The sequence below is a fragment of the Cottoperca gobio genome, chromosome 10 (genome assembly GCF_900634415.1).
Source record: "Cottoperca gobio chromosome 10, fCotGob3.1, whole genome shotgun sequence".
Lineage (NCBI taxonomy): Eukaryota > Metazoa > Chordata > Actinopteri > Perciformes > Bovichtidae > Cottoperca > Cottoperca gobio.
In genome coordinates this window covers 13,931,897-13,958,487 of record NC_041364.1, presented here as the reverse complement: position 1 = coordinate 13,958,487, position 26,591 = coordinate 13,931,897, and the positions used below count along the sequence as shown (strand labels likewise).

General features: G+C 43.8%; 1 protein-coding gene across 1 annotated transcript in view; it reads left to right on the top strand.

The window, feature by feature from the left end:
* ndst1a (N-deacetylase/N-sulfotransferase (heparan glucosaminyl) 1a) overlaps positions 1 to 26,591 on the top strand; it is a 41,625-nt gene that overhangs the window by 10,819 nt on the left and 4,215 nt on the right. The window contains 11 exon segments of the mRNA XM_029441515.1: positions 16,247 to 17,264; positions 19,267 to 19,749; positions 20,471 to 20,558; positions 20,915 to 21,069; positions 21,766 to 21,951; positions 23,135 to 23,263; positions 24,546 to 24,587; positions 24,589 to 24,729; positions 25,114 to 25,210; positions 25,437 to 25,563; positions 26,329 to 26,500. Of these exon segments, the coding sequence (XP_029297375.1) occupies positions 16,719 to 17,264; positions 19,267 to 19,749; positions 20,471 to 20,558; positions 20,915 to 21,069; positions 21,766 to 21,951; positions 23,135 to 23,263; positions 24,546 to 24,587; positions 24,589 to 24,729; positions 25,114 to 25,210; positions 25,437 to 25,563; positions 26,329 to 26,500 (2,166 nt within the window). The 5' untranslated portion in view covers positions 16,247 to 16,718.

The window sequence follows — 26,591 nt, the reverse complement described above, 5'->3', positions numbered from 1 at the left end:
CGTATGGATGCTTCTCCTTCCTGACTTCCTTGACTTTCAGCCTCCTGAGACAAACTTGGGAAGGAGTTGGATGACATAGACAGATTGACATGGCATTCTTTGATTTGATATTCATCTTAAAACTGAACCTCATACATACTCAAAAACCTTTGGAGGATTGAGAGAATGAGGCAGGTTTTAGTTTTTTTGAGCGATTTATACAATCCAACCTGAAAATCTGATCTTCATTCCAATCATGTCAGCTGTGAATAGAATTGACATAATGATAGTCTATTCTTACTGAGTAATATAATCTAATCACTTAAATACAGTTTAAAGCAGTGGTCCCCAACCACCGGTCTGTGGGCCATTTGGTACCGGGCCGCACAGAAAGATTGAATAAAAAAATATTTTATTTTTGAAAGGTTTTATTTTGAAAAATCACCAGATACATCTGTCTGTGCGTCTGTGTCTCTTGACACATGTCAAGATGCTCGTCTGTCACGTGATACTTTACTTAAAAAAAAAGAATCCCACAAGCAACAATGAGTGGAAAACAAATGTCTATATTAGAAAAGACCCAATGAGGAGACATTTAAAAGACATCAGGAGTCCACCAGCGATAAACGCGTATTGAGGTGTTTATCGGTACATGCGCCGCTCTGCATAACATACAGGCTCGCAAATGATGCAACGAAGCCTTCATAACGCTGGCACCCGACATTAAAAGACAAGCCCATGGAGTTGTTTTAAAGAAAAAAAAACATGAACAAGAAGGACATAAAGAATTACTGATGGCCACCACATCAACACATGCGAGTGCACTGAGAGCGTCATACTTAGTGACTAACCGTGTCGCCAAGAGAAGAAACCTTTCACTATTGGTGAAGAATTTATACCTCTATATTGGACCGGCTCGTTGCAGAGACACAAGCTCAGGGCTCCCACTAATTCAGCGTGATGGTGAGTTGTTTATGCACTTTATATTTGTTTTTATGCCGACAATACCATTTTATTTCATTATATTTATTCCACGTGGCATAAAAAAGGTTGGGGACCGCTGGTTTAAAGGACTAACGCTCATTTGAAGGCGTCATATACCCCTATACAGGTTATCATTCTGTAGCTAAATTAAATGAAGAATTTGTATTAATAAATTAGAATACAACAGAGACAAGTTATCAGCACCAAGGAGACCCGAAGTTATCCCGCTTTAAGGCCAAAAGTAGTGTTTCTTATAATTGGTCACTGCTCGGCTGTAATCAACAGATAAGCCGAGTAAAAACTACAGGAGTCTGTCTTTTTAAGACCTTTCAGTGACCTTTGAGCTCTTTTTATAACTTCTACCTCCAACAATTAACCTGGCCGTAGTATTATCTAGGACAAGTTCTAACCACATCCCATAGCGACAGTCTGGGTTGCCAAGTACACCTGCTCAGTGCCTCAGCAACCTGCAGACACAGCGGCCCGTCTGTTGTCTTTTGTGTGCCCTAATGAAGCCGGGGAGATGTGACGACATGCCTCACATTTCACTCTTCACCTAATTGTGTTGATGTGGAGGCTGATATTAGCGTTGTGGTGGTTAATCTTCCCAGTGAGAGGAAATGGCGAAGTCATCAAGGGATACGACACAGCTAATTAGACTTGTGTATACTTCCATGTGTGAGGGGAGAGATGGTGCTGAAGTGAGATGGAGTGAGAAAAGAAAATGGCTTCCCCCCCCCCCTTTTCTTTCTTTATTTTTTGAAAGTTTTATTGATTGAATGGAAACTGAAAGTTACTTCAAAATGTGGCATATTCTTTGAATGTCATTCCGCTTAATGACGGTATCAACTTTCTGAAGAGTGACAACTGGGCGAACCTCAACATTCATTACAGCCTGACATTTTACTCACATCGTGGAGACACTGAAGTTAAAGTAATTTGAAGTTGCACATAGAGCAAATTGCCTACTACTACAACAATGCTGTTTTTGACTTCATCCTCCCCGAGGAAAGCTGTTAGTAGGTTTGACTGATTAGGGCCTGAAGCCACCAGCTCTCAATTAGACAGAAGACAAAGCTTCAACCTTTGCTGCTGGGAAATCAGAAGTAATGAATTAGTGATAAAGGTTTTAAAGACAACACCATTAGAAGGCCTGTCGAGAGGAGGTGGACTGCTTTTTCATTGCAATTTGCAGACTAGGTAATCTGCACTCTAAAGGAATACACGTGAAAAGCTTTAGATTTCTTTTTAATTTTCTCTCCTTTACTCCTCTGCTTCTTTTTCTCTTTCATTGTGTTATTAACCTCATCTCTGCTGCGCTGTCCTCGTGTGACCTGGTAGTCATCTCTTGTGAGGAGTGGTCAACTGCTCTGCTGCTCAGGGTCTCGAGCCTCGCTGGAGCTCGTAATGCATTATGACTCCATCGCTCGGGGGCGGGAGGATCAAATAATATATTAAGATTATGTCGCGAGCTGTCACACCCCACTTGGGTTGAGAAGTACCATGCCAGCACAATTTCTTGCAGAGTCATTCTGTGATAGGCATTTTTGTTCTTCCAAATGCTGCTTGAGGCCTTGTTTGAGTTTTGTTTTGGATTCCGCCTCGCTGCCAATGACATCCACACCGCTTCCCCATATTGACCATTAGCACACACTGTGCCCATATTCGTCAGGCTGATAGTGACGCTACTGCCACATTGCCAACAACCCAGTCCGTCTCTGTTAGTGGAGAGAGCTCAGTCCTGTCACCTGAGGGATAAAGTGTATGGTGGAAACTTGTATCCTCTGAGGTATGCCGGGCAGATGCAGACCCTCCGTTGGTTCAGCTGTTGTGCCATGTGCCGACAGGGAGGCCACAGCATGTCTCTGTCTCTGTTATTACAGGAGTTATAAAGCTGGGCGAGATATTTACGGTTTGCTGGGAGGTTGTCATGCCTTTTTTAAATCCAAATTTAGAATCATGGTGGTTCTTTCACAGGGTGACTTTATTAACTATGTATTAATTCATGTGCATTGCTTATTGGTAAATAAACCAATTTCAACCGCCTTGGATTTTTTTATCGGCTATTCTACAACAAAAACATGTTCCTCCCAAACAGTCTTTAACCTCTTGTGGGACATTTTTTCAAAGACACTGGTCGGTGGTTCTGGTTTAGTTGGACATGGTGGCTTGAGGTCAGCCCACTTGTACTGCTGACGGCGGGGTGCCAATTTCTTTCCACAGCTTAAAGCACTACACTCGAAACGACTGATGGTTGTTTTCTGACCAAAAACTAATTTGCAAAACTGTATTTTGCCCACACACATTGGACAAAGTCTGCCAGTGGTGAGTTCCCAGGAGGAGCAGTAATGAAAATCATACTGTATATAAACAAAACTGTGCAGCAACTCAATTTATTAGATAAACGGGAAGAAATGGAATTTACCAATTATTGACATTTTTACATTTTAATTACACTGGTATTTTTTAGGAACTTTTAAGGGCATTTTTCTCTGATCCCGTATTATATGGAGACACAAGGTTAAACCTCTCGTAATGGGTAAAACTGTTGCCTTTACTGCTTCTCATTACAGCAAAGCTAGTACATGTGTTTCTAGCTGTAGAGCTTTGCCCCTCGTCTCAGAGGTCACTCGGTCTCATCAAGCCTAGTGCTTCAGTAAGAGCGAATGTCTGTGACCTCAGCGTGATGTTCACAACAACCTCTGCACTTCCCCTAACCTGCTTCCATTATATCAGCAAGTGACAGATGAGAAGTTACAAGATCCGCCTTTGACAGCTGGATAATGAACCTCTCTCTCTCTCTCTCTGTCTGTGTCTCTCTCTCTCTCTCTCTCTGTCTCTGTCTCTCTCTCGTTCTCTCTCTCTTTCTTTCTTTCTCTCTCTCTTTCTTTCTCTCTTTCTCTCTTTCGCTCTCTCTCTCTCTCTCTCTCTCTCTCTCTCTCTCTCTCTCTCTCTCTCTCTCTCTCTCTCTCTCTCTCTCTCACCTTTCCGCAGCCTCACCCCTTCAATTGATATGATAGTGACATCACCCTCGCATAATGAAATCCAACCTTCCTTCCCTTCCCCCTCTGCTCTTATCAGCTGCTTGCTCTAATTAGATGAGGGTGATTTCAATAAAGTTACTGTCGTCCTCACTCCATTAGTTATATTAACACTCGGATTCCTACCCCGGAGTCGTCTATCCATCCTCCGCCTTTTACCAGGGGGGCCAATCCTCTTCTTTTCATGGATCTGTGTAACCTAGTTACTGAGGCCCAGCAGGGGAGGCCAATCAATTAATGAACAAAGGAGCCCACTCACTGAGCAGCGGCGTGAGTCTGGGACTATAAACAGGGCGCTCACAAAACATGGTCGCTGTCAGTTCAGTGCTCATCAGATGGATGTTGTTTTGCGTGTGTCTGAGAGCTTTAACCCAGTGGATACTACTATGTTACCTGTTCCAACACACTACCAGCCAATATTCAGGTGTCTTAATGGGAATTAGTAGTGGAACAGGAAAGGCTTTCCATCATCGTCATGTTTCATCATAATTGATAAACGGACAGTGGCATGTTCTGCCATTGTGTTGTGAAAAGGTTGGAATTGAAACCCCTGCGTCCCTCAGAGAAAATGTGGAGCTGAGCTAACAAGTGAGGTATGTGGTCAAAGGTTTAAGGTCCATATTCGGTGATTCTAATCAGTCTCCCTTGGCAACAGGCAGATTTGGACGAACAGCCCTACTCTTCTGTCCACCTGTGCTCTCTCACTGTCTTTCACCACTTTCTCATCCTTCCCTTTTCTCAATAGCTCGTTTCATCCTATTGAATCCCTTTTTTTTCACACCTCACCTTTTTCTTTTTTCCCCATCCCTCAATTCCACCCCTCATTCTCTCCAATCTCCTTCTCTCCAGCCTCCCGCTCTCCCTGTCATCCCTTTTTCTTAATCCGGCTATTCGTCCCTCGTGTTCCCCTCCCTGGAGTTTCCAGCTCTGTCTCGCTGTGTATGTGTGTGTGAGATCAGGGAGCAGGCTGTTGTAACAAGCTGTTGAATAATGTAAGCACAGGACTATAGGCCAGAGATTCAGTTAACCCTTTGATCTCTGATCACACAGTGGGTGAGGTGGACATATCATAAATGACAGCTCGACAGCAGGGCAAAGCAGCCCGAAGGCCTTTTTGCTTCCGTCTTCCTCCAACCTCTACCTAAAGGCTAAAGCTCCCCCATCCGGTTTCATTGTCATGGCCTTTGTAAGCAGGAACATGGTGAGCATCCCTAGCCTTTGTTATTCTAACACTGATGTATAATTAAAGGGCTAGAAAAGGCGATGCTGAATAATTGATATTGGAGCAAAGATGTCGTGGCATCCTGAACTTTATCGTACTTGGTATATTTACCTACAGTGCAGATAAATGATTGACCAGTTATCTGTCTTTCTGGTCATCTAGTTCGAGTCTGCACTGATTCAACGTGTCACTGTGTTCTCCTGACTCCTGACTGAGAAACTATTGTGTCTCTTTTGTGTAACTGTTAGGTGTCAAAACACAAGGCAGTGTACTTTAGAATAGTTGTAATAAATCCTCAACAACAGTCAAGTGTATTACCCATTTGTACCAATTAACTGACTGAATCACGCTTTTCCAATCTCAAAAAAGCGTAGCCAGCACACAAGGTCTCATTAACCCTTTGTAATCAATACAGATCCCCCTTTCCTTAAGTGCTTCTAGTTAACTTTAGAGCCGTGTATCCTGAGGCTTGGGTGTATTGATCTGCAGAACTGATTGGAAGTTTCCCTTCAGGAGGTGAAAGATAGCAGTGGCACTGGGGATGTTTTGGCAAGAGAGGGGAATGAGTGAGTCTTCATGGCTGGATCAGCTTACTACTTCCTACCCCCACACACCTGTTGCAGCCAGCGGAAGGAAAAACACCCCACCAATCAGTGTGTGGAAGTGTGTATCTCTTTGTGTGTGTGTGTAAGAGAGTGGAAACGGCTGTTTGTGTGCTCAGGAGAGCAAATGGGTGAGAGGCGTTGCAAATGAGAAATGTGTTACATAGGGTTTATGGTGACGGCGTGTGGCTGAACCGCATTGACTTTGGCAGCTGCCGGCCGGTTAGGGATGGGTGGCGAGAGACAGATTTGAGATTTTACACGGCTAACGCACAACATGACAATCTGCTTTTCAGATTGGGTGTTTGGACCCATAACCCATCGCTGAGCCGCATGCAACCAGCAACACGTAAATGTGCACACGTCTACACATGACTACACATATACATACACGCCATTAAACTGTCAGGCAGTATGTGCGTGTATACGATGCTGCACAGAGACGTTTAATCCATAACTCTGACAGGCTTTCCTTGAACTGACAGGGGAAAGCATAGCTCTCTTCCCACATAAATACACCTCTCTCTCCCCCCCCCCCCTCCCTCTCTCCACTGGCCTGTTTCTCTATCTGGAAAATAAATAATGAAATATTGTTTTGATCTCAAAGTGTTGTACCCAGGACATAGACCATGCATGCAGCCCTGTGGAGGCTTGACCCTGTGCACAGGCCCCTGCTTCCCCCTTCTGTAAACTGATATTCGTGTGTGTGTGTGTGTGCGCGCGGTGTCATGGTAGGATACACAGCAGCTGTAGAGGCGGCAGTTAAGAGGGGAAATGGGAAGAGCCAGCACAGTAGACAGAGCCCAGATAGACCTGCCATCTCCGTGACACCCACACATACCTCAACCTCTGGTCCAGGGCGAGCACAGAGGAAGAGTAGAACGCTTCAGCAATGGGCTGAAATAGAAAGAGCCTCGACCAGTTGCAGAGTTGAGACTAAAGCCGGGAAAGGGACAACAGTGAGGTGTGGCGGAGCGGTGTTTATTTTTGGGGAACCCGGGGAGTCTTTAAAGGAGACGGGATAGGAGACCTAGCAGGTACAGTGCCTATGAAAGTATTCACCTTCCTTTTTGCTTTTCATAATGGATACATATGATGCATTGCATATTGTTTTTTTTACATTGATCAACTGATAAAAACACAGACAAATATACAACACAGAATAGTGATTGCATAAGAATTCATCCATCTCAGTTTGTAACTATTACAGGCTCGTGACTGAGGGCTTAGATCTGTATCAGCGCATATAGACAGGCTTTGTCTAGTTTCATGAACTGCAGCTAATTCTGGTATTGATTTGAGGTCTGTACCCCGCCACTTCAAGACATTACAGGAATGTCTTAAACAGTGTTAAAGTGTTTGGGATTGACGTCTTGCTGAAGCATGAATCTTCCCTCAAGTCACAAACTTCTGTCATATTTTAGTAAGTTTTCCCAGAGGTTCTTGGTACATTAATTTTACCTTCTTCCTCCACAATTCTTCCAGAGTGTGCTGCAAAGAAGCATCTCCAGAGCACGAAACTGTAACCACCACACTTCATGGTGGGGATGATGAGTTTCTAGTGATGCGCCAAACATAGCTTTTTAGTATGATTGCCAAAAAGCTGCATTTTCGTCCCATCGCACTATTAAACCTACTTCAATTTTGTTTCAAATTCTCCCACATGCCTTCTGGCAAACACTAGCTGAGATTTTATACTGGCATTCTCTTTACAAGTGTGTTTATAAAACAGTTTTTGAATGCACATCGTCTTCCTTTTCTCAGCCATGAAACCCTGTAGGCCTCTCTGTGGCCGTCACACGAGTGTCCTTCAATGCAGAGATGCTCAATTGTTTTTAGGACTGCCTTCTCCTAGCAAATACACAGCTGTGCCAGATTAAGTCCTTCTTTAATTATTGGACCTTACTGTACTACAAGTGAGAATTCAGCATCTATTTTCTTATATTTGTTTAGAATATTCCTTTTGACCTCAAAATGTAGTTTTGCCATTAAGTTTCCTTTATTACACACAACTGCTCATTATGCTTATTATGCAACTGAAAACGAAATGCACTAGTTGTTTATTATTAAATCAGTCGTTTATGATTTTTCGAGATTTTCGGACATCGATATCGACATTCTACACTTAGCGCTCTAAAACATACCAAATGCCTTCCCATCATTAAGCTTTTAAAGGAATTGTATCCGCGTTGAGACGCTGTATATTTGTAGATTAATTTGTAGATTTTTCTAAATCTGGTTTATTGGTTGTATTAATGCCATACAACAGCAAAGTAACAGTCTATGGGTGAACACTGCCACGTTGGATTACTGCGGAGTGTAGCAGAGCTCGCCTGTGGTTGTGTTTTATAAACCGCGACTAAAGCAGAAATTATGAGTGAGGGAGAGAGGAGAACTGGCGCTGAGCCTCAGTTTCAAAAACACACAGGATTTGTAATAGGATTCATGACCAGGGCTACAATTGGGAGTGTAATTATTGTTATTGCGATAAACCAATCGTGAGGCTGGGTATTTCTCTGCAGTTGGAGTTTTCACACATTTAGTGCTCGCAATTACTGCGATGGGGCACGTGTCAAGTGTGCACTGTTTGTTTATGTAAAACATACAGTACACAGCCCTCTAGACACATTTCCACTTCCATCCATTTATCTGTGCTTGATTGTGCTTTGAAAGCAAGCTGATGATTATGAGCACATTTTCATGCAGGAGGAAAAATCCTATCTGTTTGATCTCGCAAGCAAAAATATGGGCAGCACAACAGAATCTCATCTCTTGTGTCAGCTATTCTTCCGCACCGTGATATTCCCATGGGAACGCATTTCTGCTGCGCGAATCACAGTCGGATCAGTGCGGGCCGTTTCTTATCTGGACATGAAAGAAGGGAAGATGGAAGAGGGAGGTGTAAAAAGGGGGGAGCGGAAGGGAAGGAGGAGTGGAGAGGCAGCGCTCTCTTGGGAATGATTTATACCTGAAATTCACTGGGCGGCCTTTTGAATCTAGCTCCTCATCATTTCATGAGCAGGTATTATCCCTATTACACTGCCAGATACATGCTCTGCTCGTTTCCCCTCAGTTTCTCCCAGATAGATTGAGTAGATTAGACAATTATATTGTTTGTGTGTGCCCGTGCCACAGCATGCCTGGGGATTTTTATTATTAGTTATTTTATTCATCTGCGGTCATAATGAGTGTTGTTGGTGTTTGATAGCATCTCTGGTTCAAGTCAGGTCAGCAAATCTGTTATTGCTGTTTTGCTGCAGGTATAAAAGTCTTAATAAAACTGTTGTGCTTTAGTCAGAGATTCTGTGAAGCTCAGGCTGAATAGGCAGTTGATTTGATCAGCCATGAAACCACGCTGACAAGTACTGTTATCTCTTCTTTCACTTGGAGCACACACAGACACGCGCGCACACAGACACGCGCGCACACAGACACGCGCGCACACAGACACGCGCGCACACAGACGTGCCTTATCCACGAGCAGTATGACTTTCACCTCTGAGTGATGTCCATTGTCTGTATAAGGAGAGACTCATTACGAATCCTAAGTCCCAATGGAGACATTGTGCTGCCCGCCATGCTCCCCTGTCCTTCAGCAGCATCCTGAGATGACAGTAGATAAACAATGGGAACAAACAGTCACTCCCACCAGCATTGATCTGGCTCCCTCGCCCCCCCTCCTCTCACCAACAACGCCACATTGATTCCACCTACACTCAATTTATATGAAAGCCCCCGTGCCCCACCTCCCTCTTCTACCAGGACTGACAAAAATGATAAATGACCAACCCCTTCCTGCCACCACCTCCCTGTTCCTAGCATTGGCTGTCCGAGGCACTACAAGCCTATTTCTCCTCTCGGAAATCCAATAGACCTAGGGGCCCCCCTTTCCTTCGAAGTGTACCCTTTTTTTTTTTTCCAGTTTTTTTTGCGGGAGGAGAGTGGGGGGTTATGCATTGCCTCAGGTCCTTCCTATAATTTCCTCACAAACATGCCACTCCTGTAATTTCAAGCCTGCAGGACATCCATATGTGTGATGACTAACCATCAAAAAAGGAAATTTTATGTATTTCAATTGCACACACCATAGGATCTCCCCTCCTGTGGCTGCTGGCTAATAGTCTGCGATGCCACTCAAAGATGAAAGCATATGCAGAGTCTCCAAAGTGGGGTCAATTATTTCTCTTTCTCTGATTAATCTGTCCACAGTGTAGTCGCATGAATTAGATTGCAGTTAATTTAGACATGACACCTCGCTTGTTTGGTTCTGTCGACATTTGTGAATAATAACCGTTTGACTGTCCATCCTCATGGAGTTTCAGCTCTCGGCAGTATTTTCTATATGCGTCTTCTTTTCTGTGCCATCCCTGACTCCTTCTTAGCTGCTAATAAAGGTCTGCAGTATACAAATGATGTCTTCCATGGTCCCCACTGTTTCATTTTTTTATTGTACAGATCCAGTGTCCCAATGCCTGTAAATGGGGCAGAGAGTGTCTATAAATAGATATACTGTGTGTGTGTGTGTGTGTGTGTGTGTGTGTGTGTGTGTGTGTGTGTGTGTGTGTGTACACGAGTATGCTGTGCTTTTTATGTGCTGCGTTGAGGTGATCGAGGCTATTGATGAAGGTGTTTCACTCTCTCCTCTCTACCCCACCACCCAGAGGAGTAATACCGTTGAGGAAAGTCTCCATTTCACATCTCTGCTCCACCGTTCCCTAATGACCTTACCTCGCTTCGTCTCAGCCCCGCCACAATTTTCCCATCGCTCCCACAGCTCATCCACACTGCTTTTCACACGGTGAGGTAATCCATTCTACACTCCGCTCTCAGATCCCTCCTGCTTGAGATCCCAGATCTAAAGAGTACAGCAGATTATATATATTTTATTCTCTGCCCTGTGTGTTTTTATTCATCTGGGTCCTAATCACCCTCACATATTATGAATGCGTTATCATGCCATTATGCCTGTGCCTGCTCGGGTTATCTTCATGGCAGATCGTATCTGAGTTGATGAGATCTGACAAGATCTCCTCTAAGGGAAGTCTGTGATCTTCTCTGTCTGGTGCTGAACATATACAGAACAGTAGTGGTACAGAAATGTCCCAATTCTCTCTAATTGTCATTGAACATACTTTTAGCTGTCGTCCCCATTCTGTTCATAATTGCTCTTAGGAAAAGATTGCACTCCCTTGTCTGAGTCTCTGCCTCTTTGTCCCATTACTGTTTCAACGAATAACATTGCAATCATTTCAATTACGACAGCGCTGGGGCTGAGGTCTTCAAGTAGAGCCTTGAGATGTAATTTGAGGGACACGGGCGAATTGAGGAAAGGCATTTTTCTTCTGTGAAATTGCCTCAGTCTTGGGGACGGTGTTGAGGTGGTGAAAAATGATGTGATAATTCACCCGCATGGTTTGGTACGGGAAATTGTCTAAAGTCACTTTCTGGGGAATTAGAAGGGAAAACTACATTTCCCTCCCGAGTCCTCTGTCCTTCACGCAGTGGCATGAAATGAATTGATGAGACTGAGGGAGAAGGGAAGTGTCGGCGTAAATGTTTGCAGCTAAAATGAAGCTGCCTGCTTGTGCATTCAGATTGGCTGAAGGGTGGGAGGCTCGAGCTGGAGTGAAAATACGGAGCCACGTTCCACGCTATTTCATGCCCTAAGCCTTTAATCGCAGCAGCCACAATGGGTGCATAAAATGAAATTCAAATTTCAGATTGATTGATTCTATATTGATGAATGCCAAGGCTGGCTTAAACAACAACAACCTGTGACTGGCTTTTTCTAAATGTAACCTGTTTAAGAAGGCGAGTCTTTGCTCCACTCAAGTGCCTGTTTGTTGCTTCAGATTTGCTTCAAAAGAAATATGAAAATGTGCGCTTTTTGAAGTTTAATCTCTCGCAAGAAAGGGTAGGAGGCTGAATGTAAATACAGACATTTGCTTTAGCTTTGCTTCTTGCTGCTTTTGGTGGAGAATTCAGCACGGTGGTCTTGTAGTTGTTGACCGCGGGGTGAGTAACGGATGCACCGTTTTATAACAAGTCAAGGAGTAAAGATAACATCCCATTTCGACCTCTCTCTCTCAAAACAATGTTCAACCCTCGCCTTCATCGCTCCATTGTGTCTCGTTTCTTAATCCCGACAAGGCATCTCGCACAGTAACAGAGCTGGCATAAGCACATTTGGTACTGTTTGTAGTGTCGAGATTAACAGGATTACAGATGAGGGATTACATTGCCGTCACTCTTACACATTCTTAACCTTGACCCTGGTGTACAATTCAAACGATTAGACCAAAGTTGTTTTTGTCTTTTGTGAGGCCTGAGTGTTTGCACAAAAGCTCAGGAATATTTGCTCAGGAATAAATACAAACAAAACACACACGTGCTTTGTAGAGATGATTTAGATTCTTCTAATGAGTCTCTCGGGTCTGTCTCCGCTGTGATCGAGCCACTGTGGTACATGCACTTCTATACACGGACTAAGACAGAAAAGTGACAACAACAGTAGCCTTTTGATGAGTGTCCTATGGATTACCAGCCTCCCTCTATTTCCTTCTGAACAGTTTCCATGCCTCTGAACACAACGTAACTCTGGCGTTTCCATGGAGAGCGTGCGGTTGCCAAGGCCTGTGGTGATTGAACACGGAGGGTCATCGTTTATTTCTGTCAGTCAGAGGTGAGGGGACGGATCGGGGAGAGAGGGGGCAGCAGGGGGAGAAGGGGATACTGTTGTGTCCTGAGGGGCTCAGAGGGTCCAGCTCTCCTCTTTAACTTTATTTGTCGAAGCGATCACCCACGGCTAGTCCAACTCTGGTCGACAGTGTTAATGTACTAACTCTCCTCACACGCCCTGGGACACTTGGTCCTATACACACTTTTTAAAAGAAGGGCAACGACAGTGTGAGGGAGGGAGGGGGGTGCGTGAACAGGACGTGTGAGGCTACATATGGCCAACCTTAGTGTTGTTTATCCAGGGAGTTGTTACAGCTGAGGCTCTGCTGCCCTGGTCCTCATCGTCTCTCATTAATCTAACAGTATGGTTCTGGCCTGCTTCCCATGATGTAGAGGGAGCAGGTTTTAGTGACCACCCACCCCGAGGAAAAGCATTAGTATAGTCACCTGCTATTGTTTATGCTTCCACTTCCTTCTATCACCATCTTTCAGCTGCTATAAAATAACGAGGGGACTATATTAATTGATGATTTCAAAGCCTTGAGATTTATGCTCTCATTAGGGGTGAATTTCTCGCTCATTTCTGGCTATTTCTCCCACCTATCTGTTTTTTTTCTCGAGGTTTAATAGTTGATCATCTTGTCCTCTCCTCTGCTTTTGTCTCCCTTTCCGCTCGTGTTCTCTTTTCCCTTTGCCGCTCTTTTTCCCCCCCTGTTATTGGTTTATGTGCCACCTCCATTTAGGGAGACTTTTAGTTTGCGTGTGCAACTACAGAGCTCATATTCAGCCTGAGCTCTTTCCATCGTTGCGAATGAAAAGGGTGGCTATCGGATACGCATTAGTCTCCATATGCCGCTCCCCTTATGCATGAGTTAAGACACTGACTCTCTGTGGCAGACTGAAACACTCGGGTCTCTACGCACCTTTTGGCTGCTCTTTACCTTACGGATATGTCTGCTGGCTATACCCCTCTTCAGCTGAACATGAAATATTCATGTTCTCTTTTCTTCCTCTACCTTCATCAATTATTTTGGAGGAAGGGAGGACTGAGATGTTTGCGGTTGCATCTTGGCTTCTTCTAAGGTATACATGGCACAGAAAGTAGAAGATGCATTAGGTGAGAAGGGCTTGCCATGCAGACATCTGAGATCCATTAACCACTATTCTGTTCCGTCAGTGCGATGTCCTCATCTCCATTATAGTCTAATGTATTGTACTCTATTTAGCTGTAGCTTCACACTCTTATTTGTGTCAGCTGCTCTCCTACTCCCCCTCTCAGGCGTTAACCCTCTCCCTTCCTTCCTTTTTTGGTTGTAGCTCTCTGTATCTCAGTCTGACGGTCAACATTGGAAGGCGGTCATCACTGCTGTGAATTGTGCAAGAAGTGAGGTTTTCTGTGCCTCTACTCTGTTTGTGTTGTGTCCCCATTCAATCTGCTCCCAAGCCTTGTCAACAATGTCATTAGAGTGAGGGCAGAGCTCATTGTCTCCCTGCAGACGGAGATAACATGTCTTCATAATGATTAATCAACAGAAAATGACTTTAAGATTGTGCTTTTCTTAAGGGTGGAGCTGGGTGATATGTTTGAAATCCTTAATGAGTTGTTGATAACGTTATTTTCCTACATCAAAGTACAACACGTCTCATGCATGCACACAAGGGTGACATGATACACATTTATGTTGTCATGGATCCACAATATCCCACTACAGGGGACGGCAATGCGCCAACAAATGCAGCAATGCGCCAGCGACGGAAGTGAAAAGAGAAGATTGCTAGCGATGTTGTGCAATGTTTGAACACGATCAGATGTCAAAGATCCACACTGCGCTTTGGTTTGAAACGATGATGTAAACGCAAACTTTGTTTATAAGAAAATCCACAATGCACCTTTCACCCTGCATACTATGTCGACTTTCGGTTGAACAAAACGAGTAGCTTGGACATTTTCCGATGTTTATTTTCAATATTTATAGATTAAACTAATTCATTGAAAAGTTACAAATGGATAATGTTGAATTTTTGCCCCCATACCTAGAATGTTGTGATGAGAAATCATTGGAAGTTTAATTCTTTGTATTATTATTTGTTGCAAGTCTTTTTCCTAAAAGACCTGAAAAAACTGTTCTTATGTTAAAAGTTGTCTCCCCTGGCTTCTCTTCTGCTTCACCGCTTCGAGCAGCAGTCACTTCCGGCGGCTAATCATACTTTGATATGCCATGACATGAACCCTGGCTCCCTCAGAAACGAACAAACAAGGAACCGAGGGGATCTTCAAGCGACCAGGGCTGTTGGTTTTTGTCTGCTCCGCTGCGATACATTCTCTGAACGCCCACTGTTTTTTCACGGCCTCTCTTTACATTAGACTCTGCCTCCCTGTAAAGAAGAAACTTGGACACGACTCAGATAAATAGAAGTGTGATTTCTTCCTCTGCTCTCGTAGGGACATGTAAAGCGTCCTTGTTAAGCTTAGCTGGAAGGCTAGAGGGGGCAGAGCTTCTCGCTAGAATACATTTAAGGGACACTATAGGGGCTGGATTTCCCCCAAAGTAATACTTTATATGAACGATAACTTCCTAAATCAAAGGATTATCCATAGGGAATGCTGTTAGATATAATGTATGGAATGATCTGAAGTTTATCTTCTATCAGGTTGTGAAAAATCAATAATGTATGGATGATTGCAGCCCATAGGATTCACTGCGCTGAGCGTAATATAGCCACTCTTGTATTTTTAATGTTACTCTCCTTTTAATTAAACCTCAGTTTATAGTGTTGCCAATAAACCCTTTTGATGACATTATCAAATCCATTTTGTGTCCGAGTCTTGATGGGTTTGGTGGCCACTGTTTAATGTCTTTGGGGTGAGAGGGTTGTGACTCTACTCTAATTTGGTATCTAGGGTTTTATAAAGGGTTTGAATGTGCGTGCACCTCGATGGCTCCCCAGCTTAATGGACAGAGCATTTCCATGCAAAGGTAATGACGCTCTCGTTTTTCACCAGGCCCCTAAATGGAGAAATGGTGTATTTGAAAGGGACTAGCTCACACCATTCTCATGCCGAATCTTGTACTTTTTCTCACTCGGCTTGATGGAGATTGACTAAAGGGCTGGAATATTATGCTGTAGGGTGTGGGGATGTATATTGAGTGTGATGAGGGGTTTTCTCCCGGAGTAAAGGATCCTCCTGTTGCCAGGTCTGACTGTCACTGTCACCCACTCCTCTGCTCTTGGATTGCTTCCCTTCCGACGGCTTGCTTTTTCTCCTTTCTCCCACACTCCATTTTGGTCTCGATACTTTTGAGGACCGGAGGGAAATAGAAGGCGAGTGTCCCCGCGGGTGATGGCTTCACTTGTATGTAGTCACACAGTCCTACTGGACTGAATCGGGAATTGGCTCACCCTGAGGCTTTGTTGTCACTTACATTCTGCCTATTGATTGTGTGGAGGCTGCGTGAGCGAGTGATTTATTTTTGTGCGTGTGTGTGTGTTTGTGCACACGGGTCAGGAGCGTGTGTGTGTGTGTAGGGGGAAATTGGCAGCTCTTACTTTGTGTAGGTGAATGCAAGGACTACTTTGGGGTGAACTTTTGGAGTGTTGGCACTGTCAGTATACACACATCTCCCACACACGGCTAAACCCACACAACAAAAGAAAGCAATATGGCATTTGTTCTATAGGAGCTGTTGCTGTGCTTTCAGATTTTGACATAATTCTCTTCTGTCTTGCTGTTTTTCTAGGTGAGGAGATTCGATCCTAAGGGAATGGTGCTGCTGAGATGACCTGCGTGACATTGCTTTTCTCAAGAGATCATTCTCCAATCAAAAAAGCGGAGCAAAATCTAAGCGGGACATGGTTGGCAGGTTCACGTGATGGACAGGTGATGGAGTCTTCCATCATCTTTCTCCACCAGTGACTCGGCCTGCCAGCCCTCCCCCTGAGGCATAAGTGTGTACCAGCGGTCCAAGGCCCCCTATTTCTCTGCCATGGTGACATAAGCAGCGCTGCAATATGAGGGAGAGCCAGCGTGAGGCCGTCTCATTTCTTTCTCCAGCAGCTGCTGCGGCTGCTACCTTAACGCGGTTTGTATTTAGCTCGATAAGAAGACTGACTTTGTTGTGAATAATCCCTGCTCGCCGTTTTCTACCCACACCGAGATAGACTGTCCCCGTGTTGCTGGGCTGGTGGGGCGGAGCGGTGTGGCGCGAGACGATGCTGGGATGCGTGACACGCCTCCGTCGGCTGGTCCGTCTCCTCCCCCTGCAGACCTCCCTCCTCCTCCTCTTCCTCTTCTGCACTGTCAGTGTTTTCATCTCTGCCTACTTCCTCTATGGCGTCAAGCGGGAGCTGGAGCCGTCGGGAGGGGGTGTGTCCGGGGCCGAGGGAGCATCCGCAGACTCCTACGACTCGAGGGTCACTCCGTCCCGCCTACTACCTTTGCGGGGCGTCTCGGGAGGCCCCGGGGTGGATCCCGGAGGGGCCAGGACAGACCCTGTGGTTCTGGTGTTTGTGGAAAGCCAGTATTCTCAACTGGGTCAGGAGATTGTGGCCATTTTGGAGTCGGGCCGGTTCAGGTACAGGACTGAGATCTCTCCCGGTAAAGGGGACATGCCCACATTGACAGACAAAGAAAGAGGGCGTTTCACACTGGTGATTTATGAGAACATTCTCAAGTATGTTAACTTGGACGCCTGGAACCGAGAGCTGCTGGACAAATACTGTGTGGAATATGGAGTGGGCATCATTGGCTTCTTCAAGGTTAGGACAACACTACACTCCCCTCCCTCCCCCTCCCTCCTCTCACTGACACCTTCTGCCCTGTCCATCTGGCTCCACCGTCTCTAAGGAGATGGGATTCACAGGGTTGGAAAGACCTGCCTGGTCAATATCACTCAGTCGCACCGCACTGCTTCTCTCATGTTCTATCTATTTCCTATTTTTCTTTATTCTGCAATCTGATCTCCTCTTCTTCTTTTCTTCTTTTCTCTCCCTTGTTTTAGTAACTCTATCTAAATCTCTCTCTTTCTCTCACTCACTCACTCACTCACTCACTCACTCACTCACTCACTCACTCACTCACTCACTCACTAATCCCTAGCTGATTTCAGGTCTTATGGTTTTAATCACCATCTCTGAGACATGGAAAGAATCTAGAAGGAGCTGTGGAGGCATGGAATGGGGGTGCAGTGATGTTAAGCGATGTAGGTGAAGGTTAAGAACCAAAGTCTGGTGGGATTTACCCGCTATTGGGAGAGGAGGAAGTAGAGCGAGGGTGTGCATCCCAATGACCTGGACACACATTGCTGCTGCTGCTCTGCTATCTGAACCCAACTGATATCTGTACGCCTGATTTTAGCTTGTGACAAATGTATGTATTGAGATGTATGAAAATTGCAGAAGATCTTTTTGAGGTAATTTAGAAATGGTGTCGCCATTAATTGCCATTAATTAATGGTCGCCATGTTTGCCCATGATTAATACCTCGTTCACAAATCTTTAAAACCAAATTTAAAGGAGCCACATCAAAAGTATTTGTTAATGTTATGTACTGTGTTGGTTAACTCTTATGTTAACCTCGGGCCCTCTATAACTGCTCAGTAACAGCTGTTTTCCTAATTTTATTAGAATTGTATATAAACATGATTGTGAAGTGAAGACAGGTTTCAGAAGTCCACTATAGAAACTGACTCAGTACTTCTGTCCCCATAGAAGTTTTTCTGTTATTGGTGTTTAACAGAAGTTTGTTAGTAAGAGTCTCAGTGACCCTGAGCATAAGTAACATCTCTGTGTGGGATTACTTTCTGTAAATGTCTGAATCATAGACTCGGCTGTGAATCAGTTTTTGGCGAACAACAGGTATATATATATATATATATATATATATATATATATATATATATATATATATATATATATATAATATATATATATATATATATATATATATATATATATATATATATATATTTGTTACATAGGCCATAAAACACAACATGCATGACATGTTACTTATGTTATTTAGTAGAATAATAACATGTTTCCAATTTGTGGAAAAGGAAATGGCTGCCACGTCAATACTTTTCTTCAAGTTGGGTTTAAATAAGGTCAGAAGAAAAGCAAATAAAGAAACTAATTAAATTAATTGATTTAGCAATTGTAATATTTACACATACAGCAATGGGGTCTGTGGGTCCTAAAATACAGAGGAAAGAAAGCCAGTGTCAACAAAACCCAAGGATTAAAAAAACTAATATATTGTTATTAGATTTTCTTTTAAATATTGTAATTTCCCTCAAAGATCCAGTATCTTTCTGTTGATGTGGACGCCACACAGAAACAGGATCATAAAGTTGACTGACTACGAACACCCACACATGCATTGTGGTGACATTTTAAGTAGGACTTCAGTCAAACTGCAGGAGAAAGTAAGACCTATGTATCCGTGGCTGTTGAGATGTGAGAGAATCGGAAAATGGCACATTATGGAGGAGACATTTCAATGAATAATCACTGAACCCTCAGTCTTTGAATCTTAGAGGACACAGCAGGAGGTTATTCATTTTGACTGCAATCTCTGAGCACAGCAGATTGAGCATAGCAGGTAGAAGCTGCCTCATGCCTTCACGTTTGAGTAGGCCTGACATTCCTTATTTCACACATGATTGGAGAAATTGGGGAATTATATCCAATACATTTCTGTCTTCATCACTGGTGTATGATGAATCTGTTTCTCTCTTGTCTCTGTCTCTCTGTTGATCAGGCCAATGAAAACAGTCTGCTCAGTGCACAGCTGAAGGGCTTCCCCCTCTTTCTTCACTCTAACTTGGGTCTGAAGGACTGCACTGTCAACCCCAAGTCCCCCCTGCTCTTCATCACTCGATCCGGGCAACCCCTGCCAGGTCCCCTCCCCGGGGATGACTGGACCGTTTTCCAGTCCAACCACTCAACGTACGAGCCTGTGTTGCTGGCCAAGACCCAATCGGCTGAGAGCGTCGCATCAATGGGGCAGAACGCTGCTCTGCTCCCGTCAGTGGTGCAGGACCTGGGGCTCCATGATGGTATCCAGAGGGTCCTGTTTGGCAACAACTTGGTCTTCTGGTTGCACAAGCTGGTTTTCGTGGACGCTGTGGCCTTTCTGACGGGGAAGAGGCTCTCGTTGTCCCTGGAGCGCTACATCCTGGTGGATATAGATGACATCTTTGTGGGCAAAGAGGGCACACGCATGAAGGTGCCTGATGTGAAGGTGAGTGTGTGCATTAGTTTCTGAGTGAAGAAACTTTATCAGAATAGCAACTGAACCCACTTATGTATTCTTCAACCAGTGTTTTTCAACAACTCTTTGCTGAAATGTAAAACTTGCCTCACACATAGCAGAAACCCAGTCTTCTCGCTCCTCTTCTCCTTTTGAATGCTTTCGTCCCAGTAGGCCGCTCAAAGCTGACAGGCCCCACTGCTCACACTGTCACAGAAGCTCCACAGCAATGAATATTTCAGGGGCCCAGAGACGTACAAAGAATGTTGAAAAGCTCCTTGCGTACGTCCCCTCAGAGCAGAACAGACCCCGATCACATGCGGAGGCAGTGGGTTTAAGAAAAAAACTATGGAAGAAGCATCAAGCCTCCTCACTTGTAGTGCAACAGCAAGCTTTTAGTAAGGAATCACACCCTGACAAGGCAGGAGGAATCTGTGAGCGTGAGATAGGGTGTGTGCTGGGAGTCTCATCCAGTGTGGAGATCAAATGAAACAAACACCCGAATCAGAGGAGAGATAAATATCAAACGGAATGAAGGAGAAGAGTGAGGCAACTGGGAGTGGATGTTGGATGTTTACTGACAGAAACTTGCAGAATGAAATATGTATGTGGGCACACTTGCGCCTGGGTGTTCACGATTCCTCATTAATGCACTCGTGCACCAGTATGAGCACGTGTATTGACTCGCACTCCTTTCCTCCCACCGTTTCAGGCCCTGCTGGAGACGCAAAAGGATCTGCGCACACATGTGCCCAACTTCACCTTCAATCTGGGCTTCTCTGGGAAATTCTTTCACGCTGGTAAGATGCAGCCGGGGAAGAGAACCTTTTTCCACTGTAAATTCAAGCAAAGATAAGAACATGCTCTAAATGTAAAGAGATAACATTTCTATGTTTTGATTCTGATTATTTAACTCTTCTTCTCCTTCATGCCCTGACTTTATTTTTCTGCTGTTAATCTCTCACATGCTTCACCCTAATATTTGAACTTCTCTCTTTGCCTCTCACTCTTTCATTTCCTCTCTGACCCCATTTCACCTCTGCCTCTTCTTTGTCCATTTGTATCTCCTCCATTTCCTTTTCACCCATTACCCCTCATTCTTCTTTTAACCTCCCGCCATCTCTTCCCTCCTTTCCGCCCTCCCTTTCATGTCCAGGATCTGATGAGGAGGACCTGGGAGACGACCTGCTGCTTTCCTACGTGAAGGAGTTCTGGTGGTTCCCTCACATGTGGAGCCACATGCAGCCCCATCTATTCCACAACCAGTCCGTGCTGGCCGAGCAGATGTTGCTCAACAAGAAATTTGCCATGGTGAGTAACGGGGGTGAAAGGTCAGATCACAGCTTTGGGTGAGCTCTGTGATCAGAGTTATCTTTGCTTATGATATCTTCCTTGTTCAAATAGGCAATCGTAGGCCAGGTGTTATTTGGTAATACCTGTGATTACCTGGGTAACGGCAAGTGTGGCTTAATACTACAGCAAACACTACTTAAAGAGCTACTTTGTCAGGAATACAGGAAGAGCGACTGGTGTAGCTGTTCGCAGGGCAGCCAAACATAGTTATGTTTTTTTTAATTACCTGTCAAAAACAATTACAACTACAATCAGATTTCAGATTTCAAGGACCCAGAGGAGTTTGTTAGGTCGGACTGGAGGTGTGCAGCCTGTCCCCTCATCGAACAGCTCACTGTGGCGGCTCCTTCTTGTTCCATTACTCCTTATGTTAATTTTTTTTAAATGATCCGCTGACGGAGAGAGGACGAAACAATGTGAATCCTTCATGTTTATATCTCTCAATTACAAATCTATAACTACGATATAGAGAGATAAATACTGAATGTTGCGGAAAATAAGTTGACTGTAAATGTTATTTAAAAACGGGGTTTCACTTCATGAAAATCTTAAGGATTATATTTTAGCTTTAATATCTTGGGAACATAACTTTTTTTTTTTTTTTTGCTCTACTCTTTGCCTCCTAACTCTCACTCATGTATTTTGCCCCTGTAGGAGCATGGGATCCCCACCAACATGGGCTATGCGGTGGCGCCCCACCACTCTGGCGTCTACCCTGTCCATTTGCAGCTGTACGACGCCTGGAAGAAGGTGTGGGGCATTAAGGTGACCAGCACAGAGGAATACCCACACCTGAAGCCTGCCCGCTTCCGTCGAGGTTTCATCCACAGCGGCATTAGCGTAAGACCACTTTTCATACACACCGGGCATCCGTACGGCCTCATTATCTTGTTACCTCTGGCTCGATGCTTTCCCTCCCTTTTGACTTCTCGACAGCCATTACCTTCAGCTAATAATCCCTTTCAGGGTTCTCCTTCTCCTTCTCCATCTACATATGCTATCCTTCATTCATTAACTATCTCTCCATCTCCACCTCCCCCAGTTCTTTTGTACTTATTCTCCTCTCATAGCCAGCGGCTACTCTTCATCCTGCATTTGTCCATCATCCAACTTTCCTCTCCGCCTCTGCTTTTCTTAAGTCTTATCTCCCAAAGACGCTGAGCAGAATTTTACTTTCATTTACCGTGTATATCACCGAGTCCTGAGAAATAAAATCATCTCATTAGCTGTGCTGTTGTATTCTGCTACCGAGTGTGAGCTGGTAGTGTAGACAAGTGGGCCAGTCTTGCATGAGACACCTGTCTGAGCAGTGCTGCCCAGCAGGCCTCAGCGCCATAACGAAGACTGACATTTTTGGCAACAGCACAGCAAGTGTCTGCACACAAACAATCACTGAAATGTCAACACTCAAAAAAAACCTGCACTTTATTCAAACTTCACAGCGTTACCTGGTGCTGAATAATTTAAGTTATGAGTGCAGAATTAAAGTTTAAAAGATAACATTCAAGAGGTTCAAAAGACAACAAAATCTTATCTATTCTTTCCCGGGTTGACCTTCAGCGCTGATGGGGAAACTGTGCAGCCTCAGTCCAGTTCCTTTTGTAGTGTTGGCATTCAGGCAGCCTGTGTGGTCTCAGAGCTGTACTCGCGTCCTTCAGATAACGCAGTCTGAATGGACAGTCTCCACTGCTTACTGATGATTGATATTCACTTCCCCAGACACTCAAAACTGTACACGCATTTCCATGAATTTCCATATAGACTCAGAGTGAATAAGAGGTTTGCTTTGGCCAGATGAGCTGCATAATATGAATGTTATTGAGAGCAAACAATGTGTGGGGTAACCGCCTGGAGTACTGTCGGCTTTGCTCTGTGGAGGGCTGATGGTGTGTGTGTTTATTTCTTTGAATGCATTTCTTTTGTGATTTCTTTTGGATGTGTGTGTGTGTGTTTTGTGTTTTGGATGTGTGTGTGTTTTTTCACTCTTTTTTTTTTTTGGTTGTTTTGTTTGTTTGTATCACAGGTGCTGCCCAGGCAGACGTGTGGTCTTTTCACACACACCATCTTCTATAAAGACTACCCAGGCAGCCCCAATGAACTGGACAAGCTCATCAATGGCGGAGAACTCTTTCTCACTGTCTTACTGAACCCTGTGAGTCAGAGTCACATCCACACAGCATAGTCTTTGTCTTGCACACTTGGTAACACATTAAACCGGTGGTATATATGGAAATATAAACGAGGGACGAGACAATAACTCAGTGACTCACACAGTGATGTCTGCACTGTGCTTTCTGTTTGTACCCTACTCTGAAAGAACTCGGATTACAATTTAAGACAAAAGATTATATTAATAATAATAAATCATTAATTTAATAATTGACATGAATAAATAAATAACTAAAAACAACAACACATAAAAAAGAAACATGAAAATAAAATGCTATATAACACATTTAGGACCGAGTACAGTGCCCATTTCTCACAATACAATTATTCAATGTCCTTCGCTTTAGCCTCACACGTCCAATGCCTCTTCAGTGTCAACATTTTTAACAAATTCCAAAAATATCTCCCAAATATTAACTAACTCCTAAGCTTTCTTTATGACTATAGCTTTTCAAGAGCCAGACTTGCTTAATTCTTTCAACATCAGAGAAGGGAAACTCACTTTCTTTCCCTTTTTATTTATCTATTTCTCTACAAGATATGGTGCAATTGAATAAGCCTGAAAGGGAAGCGTCCCCTCGTGTTTTTAGTGGCTTATCAGTGACAAGTGCCTCAGTTTAAGGATTCGCAATTTTCTTAAAGCAGTAGTCTGGTGTTCCTATGAACATTGCAACAGATTGAACATAGTCAAATGTAAGTGTGCAAGTAACAATTTATTTTCATTATCGATTCATCCGCTCATTATTTTCTTGATAAATAATTTCATTGTTTATGTCAGAATTTAGCAAAGAATATGAAGTATGAGATATCAATGTGAGGTCTTCCGATTACTTGTTTGAGCGGACTAACAGTGGGAAATCTAAAAATCTAATTCATAAATATAGCAAATGATATATATAATATGACAAATATAATTCTCAATCAAATGTTTCAGCCCAAACTAAATTATTATAATTATTTATTTTACCTGGATGTTCACATTGAGATATAAAGTCTCTTTTCAGAGGGAGTCTTGGACAAGAGGGCAGTTCAACTGTTTCATGTAAAAGACGGACTTTAAACAACAAGTTAAAAACAACAGAAAGACCCTTTACATACAAGAAACCTGGAACAGATTTAAAACGGCAAATTGCATCAAACAATGAACTCGCGGTGTTGTTCACTGCACAGGAGATACACAGTTCATCCCCGATGCATGTACCACACTGAGTTTACCTTCATCCCCTTTAATAAATCGTACGCTGCTTGTTCCTTCCCGTTCACAGATTAGTATCTTCATGACCCATCTGTCCAACTACGGGAACGATCCGCCTCGGCCTGTACACCTTTAAAAGCCTGGTGATGTTCCTGCAGACGTGGACCAACCTCAAGATGCAGACCCTGCCACCTGTTCAGCTGGCTCAGAAGTACTTCAGCCTGTTCCCTTCCGAGAGAGATCCACTCTGGCAGGTGATGATGAAGATATCATTTATTTATATATTTATTACATATTAGTTTTGCATTCAGTCGTCATTTTTGACAGCTTTCAATAATTGAATGCTACGGTACTGTACAAAACACATGGTATCCCTTAAAATATGACATTAGACGGTAAATAGCTGAAATGCTTTGTGCATAGCGTATGCAGACACAGGGTGTGTATGACATTGGCAATGAGTAATACATTGTTTTAACAATGGATGGAGAGCAATGTCATATTTTATTTAATGCACCTCCTTCGTTAGCTGTGCTGCCCGACGAAGGTTAACCTGCTTTCTCTTACGTATTTATTTGTTAGGATTTTGTTGGAACCAGACTTAAAACAAAGGATTGTTTATCTTGTTGTGGCTACAGGATCCTTGTGAGGACAAAAGGCACAAGGACATCTGGTCCAAAGAGAAAACATGTGATCGCTTCCCCAAACTGCTCGTCATCGGCCCTCAGAAGACAGGTGAGACGCGGTGCTTCAACACCCCCTACAGGAGGAATCTGGAAGTGATTAAATCAGAAGTTCAACATTCAGCTCACAGCAGAAGTCCTGTTCTCAGGGACTCTGTGACAGTCTGTGGTAGTAGCTGTAGATTTGTTTTGAAGGTGCTACTGTAACAGGATCTCCCTTTTAACCTCTTGCTCTTTTCTTCCCCTTTTCATCATTTGTTCTTTCTTTCGCCTCTCAGGGACGACAGCGCTCTACCTGTTTCTTGGCATGCACCCTGACCTGACCAGTAACTACCCCAGCAAGGAGACCTTTGAGGAGATCCAATTCTTCAACGGGCACAACTACCACAGAGGCATTGACTGGTAAGAAACCTCACAGACGCACCGAAGTGTTTTGTAACGTAGCGAAGTTTCATGTGTATGCGTGTTGTTTCCTTTGAGTGTTTACTTGTTGTTTTTGACATTAAATATGTCACGTTCAGTTTGTAAGCACAGACTCATTGTGGCGAGGAGTAAAACTTCTGAATCTCTAATAATAATAAAGTAGGAATGAGGGGGAATTATTGTGCAAAGCGTTTAAAGTTATACAAACAAACAATTAAAAACATACTAGTGTGTTCTAACTTTTTCATCACATTTCAAACCCCAAGGTGCTCGGCGTGTTTCTGTTTAGTGCATATTAAATCAAGAATCAAAATGCAAATGATGCCAAGTCCCCACACAACAACAAATCCACTCATTAGCAAAATTCCTTAGAGCAAAACCAGCAACACAATTAACACCTATTTAGTTAGAAATGTAATTCACTGTTTTGAGTTTCTTGCAGGTGTAATTGATTTGAACCCTGCTTCAATGAGAAGCTTCATGCATCGCAGCACAAAGAGTCCAACACAACAGTTTTTTGGCAGGCTTGATATTTATGTGAGGAGGCTGCCCAAATATTAACATTGTACGTGCTGCTAGGTTGTTTTTTTTTTATGTTTGTATGCGAGGTGACAAGCTGCCCCCCCCCCCCCGCCCTCCCCACTGCTTACAGAGAAACAATCCTTATCTACAAGGAGTAAATTGGACCGGAACAACTATGTGTTTGTAATCCTTTGTATGTTTGTGTTTGCTGTGTGTTATCCAGGTTATGGAGTACTTCCCTCTTCCCTCCAACACCAGTTCAGACTACTACTTTGAGAAGAGTGCCAACTACTTTGACTCGGAGGTGGCCGCTCAGAGGGCTGCAGCTCTCCTGCCCAAAGCCAAGATCATCACCATCCTCATCAACCCAGCGGACAGAGCTTACTCCTGGTACCAGGTCTGTCACAGGCAACCGTAAAGCAAACTAATAACTCATAATGTCATGTCACATTTTACTCACTGTGGCCTTGTTTTCCCTCTGCAATATG